Source organism: Halichoerus grypus, chromosome 1, assembly GCF_964656455.1.
Source record: "Halichoerus grypus chromosome 1, mHalGry1.hap1.1, whole genome shotgun sequence".
NCBI lineage: Eukaryota > Metazoa > Chordata > Mammalia > Carnivora > Phocidae > Halichoerus > Halichoerus grypus.
The window spans coordinates 212962987-212980320 of NC_135712.1; the positions used below are offsets into that span (position 1 = coordinate 212962987).

The 17334-nt window shown below is 55.4% G+C and overlaps 1 protein-coding gene across 3 annotated transcripts in view; it reads right to left on the reverse strand.

Moving 5' to 3' along the window:
• UHRF1 (ubiquitin like with PHD and ring finger domains 1) overlaps positions 1 to 16850 on the reverse strand; it is a 30180-nt gene extending 13330 nt beyond the window's left edge. Inside the window, exons 1-5 of one of the 3 annotated variants that reach the window (XM_036115951.2) lie at positions 16794 to 16850; positions 15318 to 15484; positions 6744 to 7007; positions 6084 to 6244; positions 3901 to 4116 (exon numbers count right to left, since the gene is read on the reverse strand). In XM_036115951.2, coding sequence (XP_035971844.2) covers positions 3901 to 4116; positions 6084 to 6244; positions 6744 to 7007; positions 15318 to 15470 — 794 coding nt within the window. In that variant the 5' untranslated portion in view covers positions 15471 to 15484; positions 16794 to 16850. Of the gene's footprint in view, positions 1 to 3900; positions 4117 to 6083; positions 6245 to 6743; positions 7008 to 13205; positions 13402 to 15317; positions 15485 to 16157; positions 16249 to 16793 lie in introns of those variants that run through there. The other 2 variants (XM_036115952.2, XM_036115953.2) reach the window with 2 other exon arrangements.
• Positions 16851 to 17334: the final 484 nt, after the last annotated feature.

Below are 17334 nucleotides of genomic sequence, written 5' to 3' on the forward strand. Positions count from 1 at the left end.
TTAAAAAAACAAAAAAAAACGGACGGAATCAACGCTGGGTTTTATGTAACCTGACGTACACGGATATTATTTCCACGGGTGACGACTAGGACCGAACTATGCACGAGCTACTTCGCGTTCTTTCCCAGCACGAAGCCCTTGACGCCGGTGTGTGTGTTACACTTCCGGTTCACCTCGGCCCGTGCTGGCCACATTTCGAGTGCTCGACAGCACAAGTGGCCGTGGCCACAGACCGGGGCCGCACAGGCACAGACAGTCCCACCAGCTCGCAGGAAACCCGGGGGCAGAGGCGCGGAGGACGTGGCGCCATGAGGTGTGGAAGGCAAAAACCCAGGCCGCGGAGATTCTGTGGGACACACGACCAGGCTTCCTCAGTAAGTAATCTGGTACGGAAAGGGGGAAGGAGGAAAGGACGGGAGGCCAGAAGATAAAAGGGGCTTAAATGATACGGATTGACCTAACTGAAGTCTGTGCGTGCTCCGTTCATCCCAACCCAACAAACGGTTAAGAAAAACAAGTGAGGTAATTGGAAGACGAACCAGTGACTGAGTACGTCGTTAAGAAATTATGACTAAGGCATAGAGAGGACTTAAAATGAATACACAAACTAAAATATAAAAAAAAAATTATGACTAATCTTTACATTGTGATAACATCATCATAACTGTTTAAATAAGAGTCACTTTAAAGAAATGAATTGTGGAGCACCTGGGTGGCTCAGTCGGTTAAGCGTCTGCCTTCAGCTCGGGTCATGATCTCAGGGTCCTGGGATGGAGCCCACGTGGGGCTTCCTGCTCAGAGGGGAGCCTGCTTCTCCCTCTCCCCCAGCCACTCCTCCCAACTTGTGCATGCTCTCTCTCAAATAAATAAAATCTTAAAAAAATAAGTAAGAAATGAATTGTAAAGCATGTATGGATGAAATGAATCCATGCTCGAGAGCCACCCCAGTAGGACAGGGGCGGTAGCGCTCTTCAGTGAAGGACAATTAACAGAATCCATTGCCAGCAGACACACCCTTACAGGATAAGGGAGAAAGCTCCTCAAACAGGTAGGAAATGATACAGGAAGGAATCTTAGGAGCAACAGAAGAAAAACAGAAAAAGCAGAAAAGTGGGCACGTATGACAGATTATCCTCCTTAGCAGTTCTTGAAGTCACAGGTGAGGACTGAAATAAAGATCCGAACCCCGTCTGCTACTCCGTGAGTACAAAGGGACGTAAGTAAAGATAGGTTTCTGGCAAAAGGGACAACCGATAAAATCCAGAGGAACCATTAAGAAACCTATACACAGCAATACACTCAAAAGACCATACACAATCAGGACAGAATCCCAAAATGTGTTTAGATAACCCACAGGAAAGATGGAAAAAGAGAAACGGAGGAAACAAAAAGAAAACAAATGACAAACTGGCAGACGTAACCTACCAATGATCGCCTAGCGTGAATGGTCTGAACGTGCCGATCAAAAGACAAGATGCCGGGGTGGATTAAAAAACAACGCACCCAGTTATATGCCGCTTCTAAGAAGCTCACTTCAAATTCAACTACACAGGTTGAAAGTAAAAGGGAAGAAAAGGATACAGGCTGCAAACATTAACTTGAAGCAGCAAAGCAGGTGTGTCCGTACACGCACACACGTTGGAGCCAAGGAAACTGCTAGGGAAATCACAACATGATGGAAAGGTCTCTCCACCAGGAAGATAGAACTGCCCTAAGTGTGTGGGCACCAGACAACCGTGCCCTCCAACTGTGAGGCTAAGAGGAGAGGAAGACACATTCACAGCGAAGATGGGCACCCCAGCACCCCCTCAGCACCTGACGGGGAACCAGACAGATAATCAGCAAGAATCCGAAGAAGGGAGCACCACCAGCCAACATTCTGCCTAACAGAATATACTGGTTTCTCCTCAAGCAACCACAGAATAGTCACCAACTTAGACCCTACCAGGGGCCAGAGGAGAAACAATAATCAAGTCACATTAGAAATCAGTAACAGAAGAACAATGCAGAAGTCTCGAAACACTTGGGAATTAAACACAATACTTCTAAAGAAGCCAGGAACCAGAGAGGAAGCCTCAAAGGAAATTAAAAAAAAAAAAAAATATATATATATATATATATATACATATATATAATGGTGAAGAAAAAGAAAAATACAACATAGCAAACTTTCACATGGAGATCAGTGAAGGCAGTGCTGAGGACTGAATTTATAGCACTGAGTGCAGGCGTTAGGGAGGGAGATGCCTCAGATGGACAGTCTAAGTTGCTACCTCAAGAAACTAGAAAAAGAACAAAATCAACCCAAAGAAAGGAGAAGGGAGAAAATATAGGAGAGAGCAGAAATCAATGAAATTGAAAACAAGAAAACGAGAGAAAAGCAAGAAAGAACACGTTAACAAGAACATAGCTGCAGCCTGGCCTGAGCCCTGGGACCCCGCCCCTAAATGCCTGTGTGGGTCTCCACCCTGGTGTCCCTGCTCCCACACTGCCCCCTGCAGTCCATTCCCCTCAGCTGCCAGAGCTAAAATTCTTAATTGTAGGTCAAAGCATGTCACTTCTGTGCCCAAATGCTCCAGTGGCTGCCAGCTCTTAGAGAAAGAACACCAGTTCCGAACCTCTCTGGACCATGCTGCTTAGAGGCTCCCACAGTCTCGATCCCTCCCACCTTCTGTCCCTCCACTGCACCCCACTGGCTTCCTTGCTAGAAATGTACCAGCTACGACCCTGCCCCAGGACCTTTGCACTTGCTGTGCCTGCACTCAAGACACTCTTGCCCAAATATTTGTGTATATATGCATGATACACATGATGGAATATTACTTGACCACAAAAAGGCCATCCTGACACCCGCCACAACATGGTGGGACCCCGAGGACACTGGGCTCAGTGAGAGGAGCCAGACACAGAAGGACACATCCTGCAGGACTCCACCCCCAGGAGGTCCCCAGAGGAGTCCTGTCCAGGGACAGAGAGGAGAGGGTGGGAGCCAGGGCTGGGGCAGGGGGTGGGGAGTCCGTGCTTCATGGGGACAGAGTCTCTGTGTGGGGAGATGGAAAGTTCTGGAGACGGAGGGTGGGGGTGATCGCATGACAGTGTGAGTGTGCTTCAAGCCAGAGCTGTGCACTTAGAAATGGTTAAGATGGTAAGTTTTCTGTCATACATATCTTAGCGCGCGCGCGCGCGCACACACACACACACACACACACACACACACACACACACACAGAGGCAGGGTAGAATAGAGCTTAGCAAATACCTACCACACACACATACACACACACACACAAATACCTAACACACACACACACACACACACACAGGGTAGAATAGGGCTTGGCAAATACCTACTACAATGAGCCAGGCAGTATTTTCGCCTTTGTGGGCCACACAGCCTCTCTCTGCGCTAATCGACTCTGCCCTTGTAACACCAAAGCAGCCACAGATAATCAGTAAAGAGATGGGCATAGCTGTGTGCCAATAAAACTTTATTTGCCACAACGGGCAGAGGGCCGGATCTGGCCTGTGGACAGCAGCTTGCTGATCCCTGATGTGGAGTACATCCTACATGTACTTTGCTTCTGTACATGTTTATGCTTGCTTACGCACAGAACATCCCCAGAAGGTGACAAGAAGAGAGTGGTCTCCAGAAAGGAGTACTAGGTGACCAAGGGATAGAGAAGGGAGAATATTCCTTCAGTACTTTCTGGATTTTGACACATTTGAGATTATTACCTATTCACCAAATTCAGAACACAAAAAAGAGAAAAAAGCATCTTGAAATCTCCACTGTCGGGACCTGGGGTTCAGAGACAGTCCTCCAGGTGGAGGGATGTGAGGGACTGAGGGCCTCACCTCCGGAGCCCTGGCTGGACAGCCTCAGGGCCGTGTGCCACTCACCCAAGCCGGACGTTGGCGTACAGCTCCCGCACTGTCCGGGTCTCACGCTTCCGCAGGATCTCTGCATCGTACCAGAAGCCACGCTCCTTGGGATTGTCGGGGTTATAGTTGAGCATAACCTCCTGGCCCACCTCTAGCTCGTGCCACTTGAGAATGTTTCGGGCACGAGCCCGGACGTCACGGGAACTCATCTGGACCACTCCATTCTCCGGGTAGCTGGGAGGAAAACCCCATCCTTATCAGATCCCGGGGTCACACCCAACTTCATTCCCTTGACGGGAGATAGAAGCCGAGGCAGAAAAGGCTGTGCCAACATGGGTTCGGGTTACTTGGTCACCCCGAAGATCTCATCTCCCAGTATGGAAAATACCCAGGCCGAGAAGACACAAATTACAGAAGGTGTTGTGGGTTGAACGGTGTCCCCCAAAAAGACATGTTGGGAGTCCTAATCCTTGGTACCTCACATGGAAACAGGGTCTCTGCAGATGCCATCAAGCTTAGATGAGGTCACACTGCGGGGGGGGGGGACCCTAAATCCAGTGACTGGAGTCCTTAGAAGAGGGAATGAGACAGATGGAGAGCGACACCTGAAGACAGAGCCAAAGAATGGAGGGATGAGGCCACAAGCCAAGGACTGCCAGCCATCACCAGAAGCTGTAAGAGCCAAAGAGGGAGCCTTTAGGGGGAGTGGCGCCCTGCCGGCCCCTTGATTTTGAACCTCTGGCCTCCAGAACAATGAGAGAATAAACTTCTGTTATTACAAGCCACTCGATCCGACGTCCTTTGCTTTTGCAGCCCTGGGGAACAAATACATGGGACATGTGTGGAGGCCAAACCCTGCACTGTGTCCACCAGTCTGTACCGGAAGGCGCTTTTGGATAGGGGTCTACCACCTCATTCCACTTATATAACCTACTGGGTATTAGAATACAATAGGAATTCATTATTCCAGATATGCGGGAATATTCTAGCAGCCTCAAAAAAGGCATAAAATACTTGGACTGAAAGAAACATTCTCTCAACAACAAAGTTAAACCTCCGCTGAAGAGAAATCCCTAATCTACATCAACTCCCCATAGGGCTGAGCACTCCCTTTTCCCCAGGAAATCACCAAGAACAAGGGTTGCCGAACTTTTCCTGTAAAGGGTCAGATGCGTTGTGAGCTGGAAGGTCTCTAAATCCTCAACTCTATCACCAAGGAAAATAGCCACAGGTGAAACAGAAACGAATGGGCGACGATGGGCTTTGATAAAGCTTCCTTTACAAATCCAGGTCGCGGGATTTGGCCCCAAGGCTGCAGTTCACAACCCCAACCAGGAGGCTGGGAGTCCTGCGCCGACTGACTCATTCATCCAACTACTCCGATAATTTCCGCAGAGCTAAGCTGAGGAGGTGCCAGAAACTGGCAGGGAAGCGGCCCCTACAGCCCCCAGAATGTGAGCTCTCAGTGGCGAGGCCCACTTGCCCTCAGTTACGGACTGAGTTGTGTCCCCCAAAATCCCCATGGTAAAGCCCAAACCCCTAATGTGACTACATTTGGAGATGGGGCCTTTGGTGAGGTAAATAGGGTTGAACGAGGTCATAGAGGTGGTGCTCTAATCCAATGGGACTGGAGTCCTTACAAGAAGAGGAAGGGACACCAGGGCGCTCTCTCTCTCTCTGACTCACAAAAGAAAGACCACGTGAGGGCAGCGAGAAGACAGCCAGTCTGCAAGCCAGGAAGACGGCCCTCAGCAGGAACCCGCCAGCACCATGATCTGGGATTTCCAGCCTCCAGAACCGAGAGATCTAGCCCCCTAGCCTGCAGTATCCTGTGGTGGCCACTGAGCCCGTCCAAGACCTCTACACACGTAGACAAGGAGTCCCTGTGCCCGGCACACGGTTAAGTGCTAAGTACTCGTGCATTCCAGTAAGGGACAGACAACAAACTAGAGAGGCTTCATGCAGTGGCGACACATGGTATGAACAGAAGAAGACAGGCAACGGGGTGGGGGGGGGGGCACATTTCCAACTAGATGACCTGAGGAGGGGTTCAGCCTAGCTGTGGGTCCCCATGACGTCAGTCCTCTAGCGGTGGCCTCCTGGGTGGTTAAATCCTAATCATCATCCCCAAGCCTGTGCCAAACTCTGGGCCCCACGGACACAGCCAACACCCCAGCCCACCCAACGACAGGGACACTCACTCGTCGTATTTCACATGATAAATGACGTCTTCTTCCGGCATCAAGCTAGAGGTAGAGCTGCAGGGCTCGTCCTGAGACGGGGCCTTCCTCGTCACCCTGACAACCTGGGCCTCGAACCACGCTCCCATGTTCGTGTCCCGAGCATCGACATACTCGTTGGCCTGCCAGGAACAAGGAAACACTCTCATCCAACCCAGAGAAGGCAAGTCCGACCAGCAGCACGGACCAGAGACTGCTCGGGTTCTCAGGTTCTGGGTGCTTCAGGATCGGGACGCAAACCCAAGTGACTGTAGTAGGATTTCCTAGCCACGGCACTGCTGACATCGGGGCCTGGTGATTCTCTTATTCTCCTTCCACTGGGAAGGGCAGAGAGATCCCCGCAAAACCCAGACACAACACTTGCCGTCCAGGATCACGAGGGGGTGCTGGAGTACTCTGTTTCCACAGGGAAGCCTCGGGAGCCCACCCACTGGCGATGTGCACAGCAAGACCGGGGGCCCAGCCAAGGGAAGGAGGGCAGCTCGCCTGACCCTGCAGTTGGGCTACTGGAAAGCCAGTGATGATGGAGGGGCACGGGGCAGGCTACCCGGGGCCCTGGGGGTGAAGAGAGCGGCCACGTGGGGAGCACGCTCCACCGCAAACCTTCTGCGAGAGACTCACCTTGTACAGACCCAGCTCTGTCTCGTCCCATGTGTCTTCATCTGCCAAGCTCGCCTTCCCGTCTGCCTCGGAGGCCGCCTCACCGCTGTTCGAGGACTTGTCGGACTCGCTCTGGCCCAGGCAGCAGCCCGAGTCCGTGTCCGACAGTTCCGAGTCCCTCTCCTTAACGCTGCTGGCAGGGAGCACGAGGCTCTGGCGGACCAGGAGCTGGATGGTGTCATTCAGGCGAACGTCATAGTCAAAGAGAGTGTGGCCGTCCTCCATCTGCAGAGACACCAAGACAAAGGTCACCGGCCCGCCAGCCATGTAGCGCTCGCCTTCTGGGTGACAGGCAGCAGGAACAGGCCGCGAGCAAAGGACCAAATCTGCCCTCGTGGAGGACAGAATCTAGATCACAGCAGATCTAGATCAATCCTGCTGGGGGCGGGGTACACACGGTCACCCCCATCCTTCGGGCCTTAGAGCCTCTCGAATGAGGATTCCCTGCGTCATACGGAGAATGTCCTGTGAGCACCCGGCATGACCAGCCGTGCTAGGTACACCCATCACATGTCAGGGGAGCGTTTCTTAATATTCGCTTTTGTCACTTTTATTACAATAACAATACACTGCCTTTATCACTGGTGCCAACCTGAGGACAAGCCTGCCCTCCAGGGAACACTGGGTGATCTGGCTCAAAACGTCTGCAGTGTCAAGGCAGAGAAACTTTGCATTAATTATTTACAGAAAAAAAATTAAGTCCAGTCCCTGCTCACACCAGACACCAGAATCAATCCCCAACGGGTCAGACGGTGTAAACCAGAGTGACCCCAACGTGGGAGAGTCACCCCTCCCCCCAATCAGTGTGTATATTCCAACGTGTGCAACATCCCAGAACCTCAGTGGGTCAGATGGTTACAGAACACAGACTCCTGGGGGGAAGGGGGGTGATCAGTGGAATCCCCTGACCCAGGGGGTCTCACCCAGGGTGATCCTGCCCCCCTCCAGGGGACGCTTGACAACACCTGGGTCATTCTGGTTGTCACGACTGGGGTGGGGCCAGGGATGCTCCCCAGCCTCCCACGGTGCCCGGGACATGCTCACATCAGGGAACAATCCAGCCCCGATGTTCATGGTGCCGAGGAGGAGAGACCCTGGCCGCTATGAACCAAAGGAGACACAGACCCAACATTCGCTGGTTTCCGTGCCAGCTCTGGCTCTAGCTCCGCCCCTCTACGAATGCCTTTCTCTGAATTCCACCCACACACGAGTCACTGACGGGATCCTGTGTGCTGGCACAGCTCAGGTCTGCCACCCTGGCCGTGGCCTGGCAAGGGTGTGCGAAGGAATTATGTCAACTGAGCCGCATCCCGGTGGCACAAAAGGCCGAGGACTTATCTTTTATTATAAACTGTCCCATGGCACCCAACAAGGACCCTCAAGTGCATCTTGTTCTCTCCCGATGTCCCTAAGGCAGGTCTCCGCCCTCAGCACTGGGGGCATACAGGACCGGGCTGTTCTCTGGGGGGCCATCCTGGGCACTGTGGGGAAGCAGCATCCCTGACCCCACACACTCGATGACAGGAGCACTCCCGGTCATGAGGACCAGAGATGTCCCCCAGACACTGCCCAGTGTCCCCTGAGGACAGCACTACCCGGTTCAGGAGCAGCTTCCTAAAGAAAAAGAAGAAAAAGGGAAACAAAGACACGAATAATCAACTTTCCTTCCTTCCCAATGTTTACCAGAAGTTGCTGGTTCGAAGGCCTGGATGCCGCCAATATGCAAGCAGCCCCTGGGGTCACAGGGAAGCGGGCTCCAGGGTCCAAAGCCCTTCACTGCAGTGGCTGCTAGACTTTATTCAGCACAAACCTGGGCATCGGATGAATGGGTCACCCCGCTCCCCGAGAAAAAGGCATCTGAACACACTGACACTTGCCTACAGCCACGGGGTTTCCAGGGCCCGCTCCATGGCTTTGCCCGGGGTGAGGGGGGAGCCTCCGATGTGCCCAGCCCTGCCCACGGACCACGGGGAGGCCAGGGTGGGGGGAGACTCGATGCCAGCCCCCCCCACAGGGCCAACACAGGGCAGCGGTGACAACGGGTAGAGGAGACACAGATGCGAAGGAAGAGACAAGTCAACCTGCACACGCATGTTCACAGCAGCAGGACTCACAACAGCCTAAGGGTGGAAACAACCCAGCATCCATCAACGGGGGGACACATACACACGTGTCCCCCACGCACGGGAGCGTCCCTCGGCACGAACAGGAGAGGCGCCCACACGCGCTGCCCAGGGGACGGACCCCGAGCCCACGACGCTCAGGGAGGGAACCAGACACAGAAGGCCACATGGGGTGTGAGTCCACGTGGGTGACACGTCCAGAACAGGCTCATCCACGGGCAAAGCAGGTGACTGGTTGTCCGGGGCTGAGAAGGGGATACTAAAAAGTACGAAGGTGAAGAAAATGTACTAGCGTTGCCTACGGTGACGGCTGCACCACCCTGAAGACACTGGAAGCCACCGAATTACACACTGGAAGGCGTTGAATCGTATGGTATGTGAATTACATCTCAATAAAGCGTTGTTTTTTTTTTTTCCAAAAAGGAAAAAAAGGAGTCCAAGAAAGGTGCATACCGTATGATGCCAGCTCTGTGACATTCTGGGAAAGACCAAACTGTGGAGACAGCAGAAGATCAGTGGGGGCCAGGGGCTGGGGGAGGAGGTGTGACTGACAAGGTGGGGCACCGAGGACCTTGGCTTCAGAGCCGGGAGGCTCCTCCCTCTGTCCAAACCCACAGGATGCACAACATCAGGAATGAACTCTAATGTCTACTGTGGGTCAACGTGGGTTCATTGAGTGTAACAGACGTGCCACTCGGGTGCGGATGCCGGTAGCTGGGAGGACTGGGTGTGTGGGAGGCAGGATATAGGAGAGATCACTGAACCTTCTTCTTCATACTGATAAGCACCTAAGACTCAGAAACAAATACATAAATATAAGTAAGCCTATAAACATGTAAGTTCACGATAAATATGTTAATTTAAAAAGATGAAGAAACACAAGCATCCCCAGTGTAAATGGGACAAGGAAACCAGCAGAAGGCAGGCCAAATGGCCTTAGAAATGAACAAGACACATGTACCCCGGGGCCCAGCACCTCGTGAGGCAGACACCCCCTCGGCACTGCGGACATCGGGCCCAATCGCTCTGTGGGGGGCCGTCCTGGGCACTCTGGGGGGCTGAGCAGCATCCCTGAGCCCCGCCCACTCCATGCCAGGAGCACCCCCAGATGTGACAGCCACAGACGTCCCCAGACACCGCCAAGCATCCCCAGAGGAGCAGCATCACCCCCAGGGAGAACCACTGAGCTAGAGAGGCCCTCACGCGTGTGCCCAAGAGACACGTACAGGGACCTCACAGGGCGTTCACAGCAGCCTTATCTGCGGGGAAAAGCGTGGCCTCGTCACACAGCTGCACGTGACAGGGAAACGCGGCAAAGCAGATGCGACTCCCGCATGTATCAAGGGAAACAAGGACAAATCAGGGGACGGGAAATAAAGCATAAACCAAGGCACCTGGACAACGGAGAGGCAGGGGGAAAGCTGGCACCAGGAGCATGACCGGGCCCCTCACATCCACGGCGGGTCAGGAAGCCAGGCTCCATCAGCTTACGGACTGGCTCAGCACAGGCTCCGTGGAGGAAGCCAACGGGCCTACTGAGGCAAGAACGCAGACAGAGGCACAAACGGGGCAGGGAAGGGGGCATTCAGGCTGGGGGAGGCTGGCACAGGGCTCTGCCTCCCAGTACAAGCTGGTCTGGCTGCTTCCTGCGGCCATTTCTAGAACTTTCCAGAAGGGCCCTTGCAGTCAACAGGAAGGCTGCACAACTGTTTTGCTACAGGAGAGGGTGTGTGTTGTGTGCCCCTATCCCTCCACCCTGCCTGCCCAAAGCTGTGCACAAACGTTTGGGAACCACGGTGGGGGAGAGAGGCCGGGCCCAGGCCTGCCTCACGCCAACGTGTTCTACATTCAGACTCATTATCAGTATCTGAAAGTTCTCGAGCACCTGGCCAGCTCAGTTGGAGGAGCACGCAACTCTTGATCTCGGGGTTGTTGGGTGTAGAGATTACTTAAAGTCTTAAAAAAAAAAAAAAAATCCAAAAATTCCAACCCAGAGTAACGGTATTAGTAAAACCTACAAACCCTGCACAACAGATGATCTGCACCTCACGTTAGAGGTCCTGATGTTAAAATTAAACCTGAAGTTGACAACTCGTAGAAGCAAACTTTGCACTGAAAATCCCTCAAACCGCCTGTAATAGGACACATATGTATGATTTGGGGCACGTAACCCTATACAGCAGATTCAGGTCGAAAGACAAAACTGCCCACAGTGTTTATGTCTTCCTCTCTGTTTTAATCCAGTATGCTTTCTGGACATTTCTGGACATTTGGAATTTTTGGCCACGCGCACCGTGTAAAAGCGAAGTAAACACGTATACAATCTGACAGCTAAGCATGTTGGCTCCTGTTGGAAACCGAGATTAAAGCTTGCCATGTCTACCATTTCTGTCCACTCTCTGCCCCCTCGTGACATTTTCCCGGGATACTTTATAGGGTGCCGGGTGCTGCCCAGAGGCAGGAAACACACGTCCCTGAGTTTGGCAAGTGGTGGTTCTTGGGTCGGCTCTACGTAGCCGTTTCGGCAAGAGGTGGAGGGGACAGTGAGCCTCATACCAAGTAGGACTTACAGCTAGAGGAGGAAAGGGAGCATTGACGAGGGCCTGTTGGGCTGAGCTGGGAGGCTGAGGGAGGAAGCAGGAAACGGCTCCGCCCCCCTTCCTGGGGCTGTAGCCCCGGCCCCTCACCTGTCCTGCTCAGCCTCCAGGCTCGGCAGCAACCCAACACGCAGACAAGACAGAAGAACAGCGATGGGAGAGAAGAAAACTGCACGAAGCAGGAGCCCAGATGCGGCAGAGGGAACACAACGTCCCACCTTGGGGGGAGCGAGCGGACTGGACGGCACTTCAAAGCCACGTGTGACCCCTCCACATCAACAAAAGCTCTTTGGGGTCTTCAACTGGTTGTGGAGGGGGGAAAGGAGTCCTGAGACCAAACGCTTTGCACACCCTGCCCCAGAAAAACTCTGCAACACAGTGCCCTAGGGGACCTGTTCTAGTACATTCCAGAGCAGTGCTGTTCCTAACAGTAAAACCTGGATCACCAACTAAGGACGCTGGATGGAAGCACGATCGGGCGTAACTGGCGAGCTACAGTCAGCCTAAAGGTCTAGTCTGCACCTGTTTTGGTAAATAAAGTTTTATTGGACTGGGACATGCCCACTCATTTGCATACTGTCTGTGGCTGCTTCCCCCCTCCAATGGCAGGGCTGAACCGTCCTCGCAGACACAAATATTTACATAAAGGGTTTGTTGACGCCTGGCTTAAAGGGCATGCCCTGCAGCTGGGAGCCCTCCCAGGGGAAGGGGACCCTCCCTCACACAGCCTAAGGACAGGACTCTGCTGCCCCGCTCTGCCCTTTGGGAATTCAGGGACCGCACTCGGGAAAAGCCACTCTGAATTGGTGAGGTGCTAGGACACGGGTGACCCTCACGAGGCCGTTCCCAGGGCACCATTTCAGCCTGATCTTTCAGACGGACCTTAACATGGCCTTTGAGGCCAGTGAGCCGATGTCGCTGTTTTCCTAATTATCTACTAAATTAGTACCTCTCAACTGGGGGCAATTCCAGACAATGAGCCGGCCTCGCACGTCAGCAAGGCCGACAGGGAGAAACCCGGAGCTGATTCACGGTGCCTTTACCGCGAGCTGGCTGGGCCCAGCCCCGCACCGGCCACACTGGGAGAGCTGCGCGGAGCTCGGGCCGCGGCCACCTGGGCAGGGGACCCGGGGAAGATTATGTAAAGGGCAGAGCCCGGCACCTGAGCGTGCTGGAGTCCCCACAAATGACAGCTATTGTTATTTTTATGGGCAGCCAAGAAAAAGGCGCCAGATGCCTCTTGCCCTTGCCCACGCTGGGCCTGCGGCCTGGGTCCCTGCCCCCATTCGGCTTCTTGCATTTCCGCCAATCAAACGACATAACCGCCAACCTATTCAGCCCAAACAAGCCGGCCACGAAACCCTCCCATATCCTGAAGAAAGGCTCAACTATGTTCTGCTTTATCGTCTCAATCAACCTCACTGCAGACCTTGGACTGCGACATGTTTCTTTAAAAGGGAGGAAGAAAAAAAAGGGGGGAAAGGATTGCGAAGATGCTCTAGAACATTCTGTAAAAACCGCTCTCTTGCCCCGCCCACTGGAAACTAGGCTGCTTTCTATCGCTGTTAGCCTAGCCTGTTTGCAGACTCGACTCACTGGCTCACTGGCTCACTGGGAGGTGCCGCCGTATGCCTTGTCTGTCTGTGTCCCGTCCGCCCCACCCCACCCTACCCTACCCTGTCCCCCCACCCTCGCCGTCCCACCTCCCCGCAGCCAGGCCAGGGCCTTGCCAGCATCCCCGGGAAGTTGCATCACGCTCTAGGCCTGGCTTCCTCGGCCGGAAGACAGAGACGACTGCACGTTCCCTCACGAAGCTGCCGAGAAGGGACGGAGCGCCAGGCAGGGGATCGGGCGGCAGTCACAGAGGTCCCGGGGGAAGCAGGAAGCCTGTGCTAAATGTGAAAGCCGGGTCGTGAGCAAGCAGCGCCAAGAGCTCCGACTCCATCGCTGATGGCCCGCCAATTAAAGGTACACCCTGCGTGTCTCCCGCCCCCAGGTGTTCCTGGTATCATCAGGCTTTATAACTTTCCAAGGGGGCGTAAGGGCTTTTGTATGGGTCGGATTTCGTGTTACAAATGGAGGGAGATGGGCGTTTGGTTACGTGGGTGTAGACATTTGTCCAGACTCCAAATGGTCCGCCTGACGTGTGCGTTATCTCGCTATATATGTGTGTGTTACCTAAGAAAAACAAGACCCACAGACCCGTACTGGACCCTAGTTAATGGCAAGCATGCTGAAGTGCTCAGGGTTGGCGTGAACCTGTGTCTGCAACTTACTTTGAAATGCACTCCAAAAACTACAACAGACTGGTGGGCAGACAGGACAGAGAAAGCCGTGCTAACTGGAATGTGGCCGAGTGTCAGGGGCAAGCTCTAGGGGTAGATGCTTGGGGGTTCGTGGCTCTTGCAACTTTTCTGCCGGATGGAAACGTGACAACAGTGCCTGGCACGAGGCAGGCGCTCCCAGATCCTCCCACTTTAGAGGACTCGATCCGACCCACCTCTGAAACACACCATGAACTGCTTAGCAGGCACACTCGAGGGTTCTCAGAAACTCTGTGAGAGGACCTGCTGCTGAACAAAGAGATCGAGTGGCTAATCGAAGTCAGTCTGGATGCCACAAAAGATGAGCCGTTGGAGGCGGCGGGAGAGAGCACCTCGGCAGAGCTTACTCACAGCCCTGCCTTTGCTCACCGCGCGGGCGAACGAGTCCGCGGGACCGGCTTCCCCTCCCCAGGCAGGGCGGGTTAACTCAGCTTCTAAAGACGTTCAAGTCATCGTGTCTCTCCCAGGAAGGAGGTGAAAGGTCCCCAAGGGCACCACGAACCCAAGAAGTTAATCATCAGGTCTCATTTCGAGTTAAGCAAACTGGATCCTCCCAGCCCCCAAAAATCCTGGCCGGGCACAGAGTGTTTATTTCTCAACGGAGACAGCAGATGGCGGCAGTACCCAGTTCAAGACACAACAACAACAAAGTCAGGCACACACAGCCCAACTGAAGACTTTTAATCCAGGACACAGTCCCTAAGCCACCGCTGTCCCTACCGTGCACCCCACTCCACAACGGCCCCCGCAGACGGGACTGACACTTTGTGCCGTGCCATCTTATCTTACCAGGGGAAATCCCACAGGAGGATGCTCCGTCCCCCCCCAAAGACACAGACAAAAACAGAAACCCCCCCACTACCCCTGGAGAAAGTGTCCCAAATGTGGGCAGCTGAAAAAGCAAGGGTGGCCATTTTAAACGCTACCAGGGGCCGGGGAGAGAGCAAGAAGAGAGGATACAGAAAAGCGGGGCCCGCAGACCCTGAAGAAAGCACGAGCTCCTGGCAGAAATTCCTGACCAGCAAGCGCCATCTCCAGCCTCTGAACAAGCTGATCCAAATTTCTCGAAAACAGACCCTGTGGAGTCAAACTCTAAATAGGTGCAGGGTGTGGGGTCATCCGTGTGTGTTTCAAAGAAAAACCTGGTCCCTTCCGTCCTACTGTCTGAGAATGGATTCTAGGCTCTTCCTCGAAATTCATCAGTCCTCCATTGGCCACCTCCAACTTCCTTTTCTAGAAATTATATTGAGAGAACCTTCAAAAAAACAGGGGAGGTAGACTTAAAAGCCCAAAAGCTACGGACTGGAGTGCCAGCTTCCTGCCCGGTATGTCGATCTGCAAGTGGAGCCTTTGTTCCTGGCTCAGGCATTTGAGGTTTCTGTGGAGACGTGAAGCGGGACCGGACGAGGGGCGGGGAGAGTATATGTACGATGCCTGGACCAGGCAAGAACAAAGGTGCTGGGCGGGCGGCAGCCGGCAGGGCGGGTTTACCTGCTTGCCCCTGTAGAAAAGCCTCTGCAGGCCTGGCTCCACGTGGAACAGCTCCTGGATCTTCCTCCTCAGCTCCTCCACCTTGGTCAGCCTGGACAGTGAGTCCACAGTGTGGGCCACCTTCCCGTCCATGGTGCGAACCTGGATCCACATGGTATCTGCTGGTGCTGAAGGCGAGAGAGCGGGACCCCTGGGTCAGTGGCACGTGCTGCTGCCGCCACCACACCGTGCCATGCTCAGGTCATCTTGGCTTTTGTCCAGTCTGTGGACACTAGGAAACTCCCAGGACGCCCTCCCAGCGCGCTGGTCCGCGGAAGAGCCACAGCTGACCAGGGCCCCGCGGAGTAAATGAAGAAATTAACGCATTAATGACCAGCAACGGCGCAGGAACGAGGAGGGAGGGGAAGGCAAACGGCATCTCGGACCACTCAGTCCAACCCACTCCGTCTTTCACGGCGGGGGCGTGGGGGGGGGGAGACACACAAGATCCAGAGAAGTAAGGAGGACACAGCCAAATAGCGAGGAACCAAGTTTCTTCGTTCGTTCATTGATTCATTCATTGATTCATTGATTCATTCATTCATCCATTCCTTGGATTAATACTGACGCAAGAGGAAAACCCAAAAGTCCGGCGCGGGTTGGAACTTCAGAAGTCCCAGTAACTCAACTAAGTGTGACCGAAGGGGAAGGACCACCCCCCCCGACCCTGGAGACCCCAACCCTGGGTACCCGCGGCCCCCGCCGCCCCCCGCGCGCGTGCGCGACACTGCCGGCCCCCGCGGTGGCCATGGCAACCGGCCGCCCCGTCCCGGCCACCCCCGCGCGCGCCGCGCTTCTCACCTCGGCCCGGCGGCGGCCTCACGCGCAGGCTCGCGTTCCCGGGACCCCGACCCACGAGCCCAGAGTCCCTCTTATTCTCCCGCCCGCTCGCTCGGGCCACGCCAACTAGCCCACGCCCACCCCCACCGCCGGGACAGGCCGAGGGGCCCCGCGCGCCAAGTCCCGCCCCCTTCACTTGAGCCGACTCGCTCATTGGCTCCGCCGCGCCCGGCTGCCCCGCCCCGCCCGCTCCCCATTGGCCCAGGCGCGCCCGGGGAACTAAGGGCGCGCGAAATCGGGCTCGGGCGCGACAATTGAATCCCGGGGCAGCCCGCGCGCAGGCGCGGAGCCTGACATCCTCCCCTGTGGCTCGCCAGGCCCTCCCCCACCCGGCCGGCGCGACCCCCGCGGGGCTCTGGGTATGTTCCTCTCGCCCCTGCCGGCGCCCGGGCTGCGGGGGACGACTCCCGAGGGCCGGCGGGGCGGGGGCAGAGCCCGAGACGGCGTGGAGAACAGCCACGCTACGGGGCACGCGTGCGCCGGTACTGGCCGCGCGTCCCCGGGCCGCTCCCGAAAGTTTTGCAAAGTCTCCGCGCCCGGTGCCGCCGGGCCCTTCCACCGGCCCAGGATGGCACCCCGATCAGTCCGCAGGCTCACCTCTCCGGCCGCCCCGATCCACTCTCCTGCCTGCGCGCCTGGCCCGGCTGGGGATGGCGATAGAGACGCGTGCGTGGCCCCGGACCCCGCGCGGACCTGCCTGCGACCCGGAACGCCTGGACGGCCACCACTGCCCGCCGCGCTGCCAGCTGCTCTGATTTTTTTTCCCGCGAAAACTCGGCGTTTGGGAGTTGCGGGGCCGCGGGAGGCCGCGCCAGGGGCGGGCTCCTGCTTGGTGATTGGCCGCCGCAGTGGCGGGAAGCGAGAAAGGGGGTGGGGGGCGCCCCCTCCTCCGTCCACCCCCACTCCGCCCAGCGGGCCACGGCCCCGCCCAGCCCTGCGCGCTCTGCTGGGCGCACCCAGTGTGCGACCCGGCCCAGTGGCGGGAGCTGGGGCCCCCCCCCGACTCTGCGTGTCCCTCAGGAGCCCTAAGTACCCCCCGGGGCAGGGACCCCGGGTAGAGTCCCCCTGACCTTTTAAGTCCTTTTCCACAGCCCCTCTCCCGGGGCACGGGCATGCGCTGACCAGTAGGGCAAGGAAG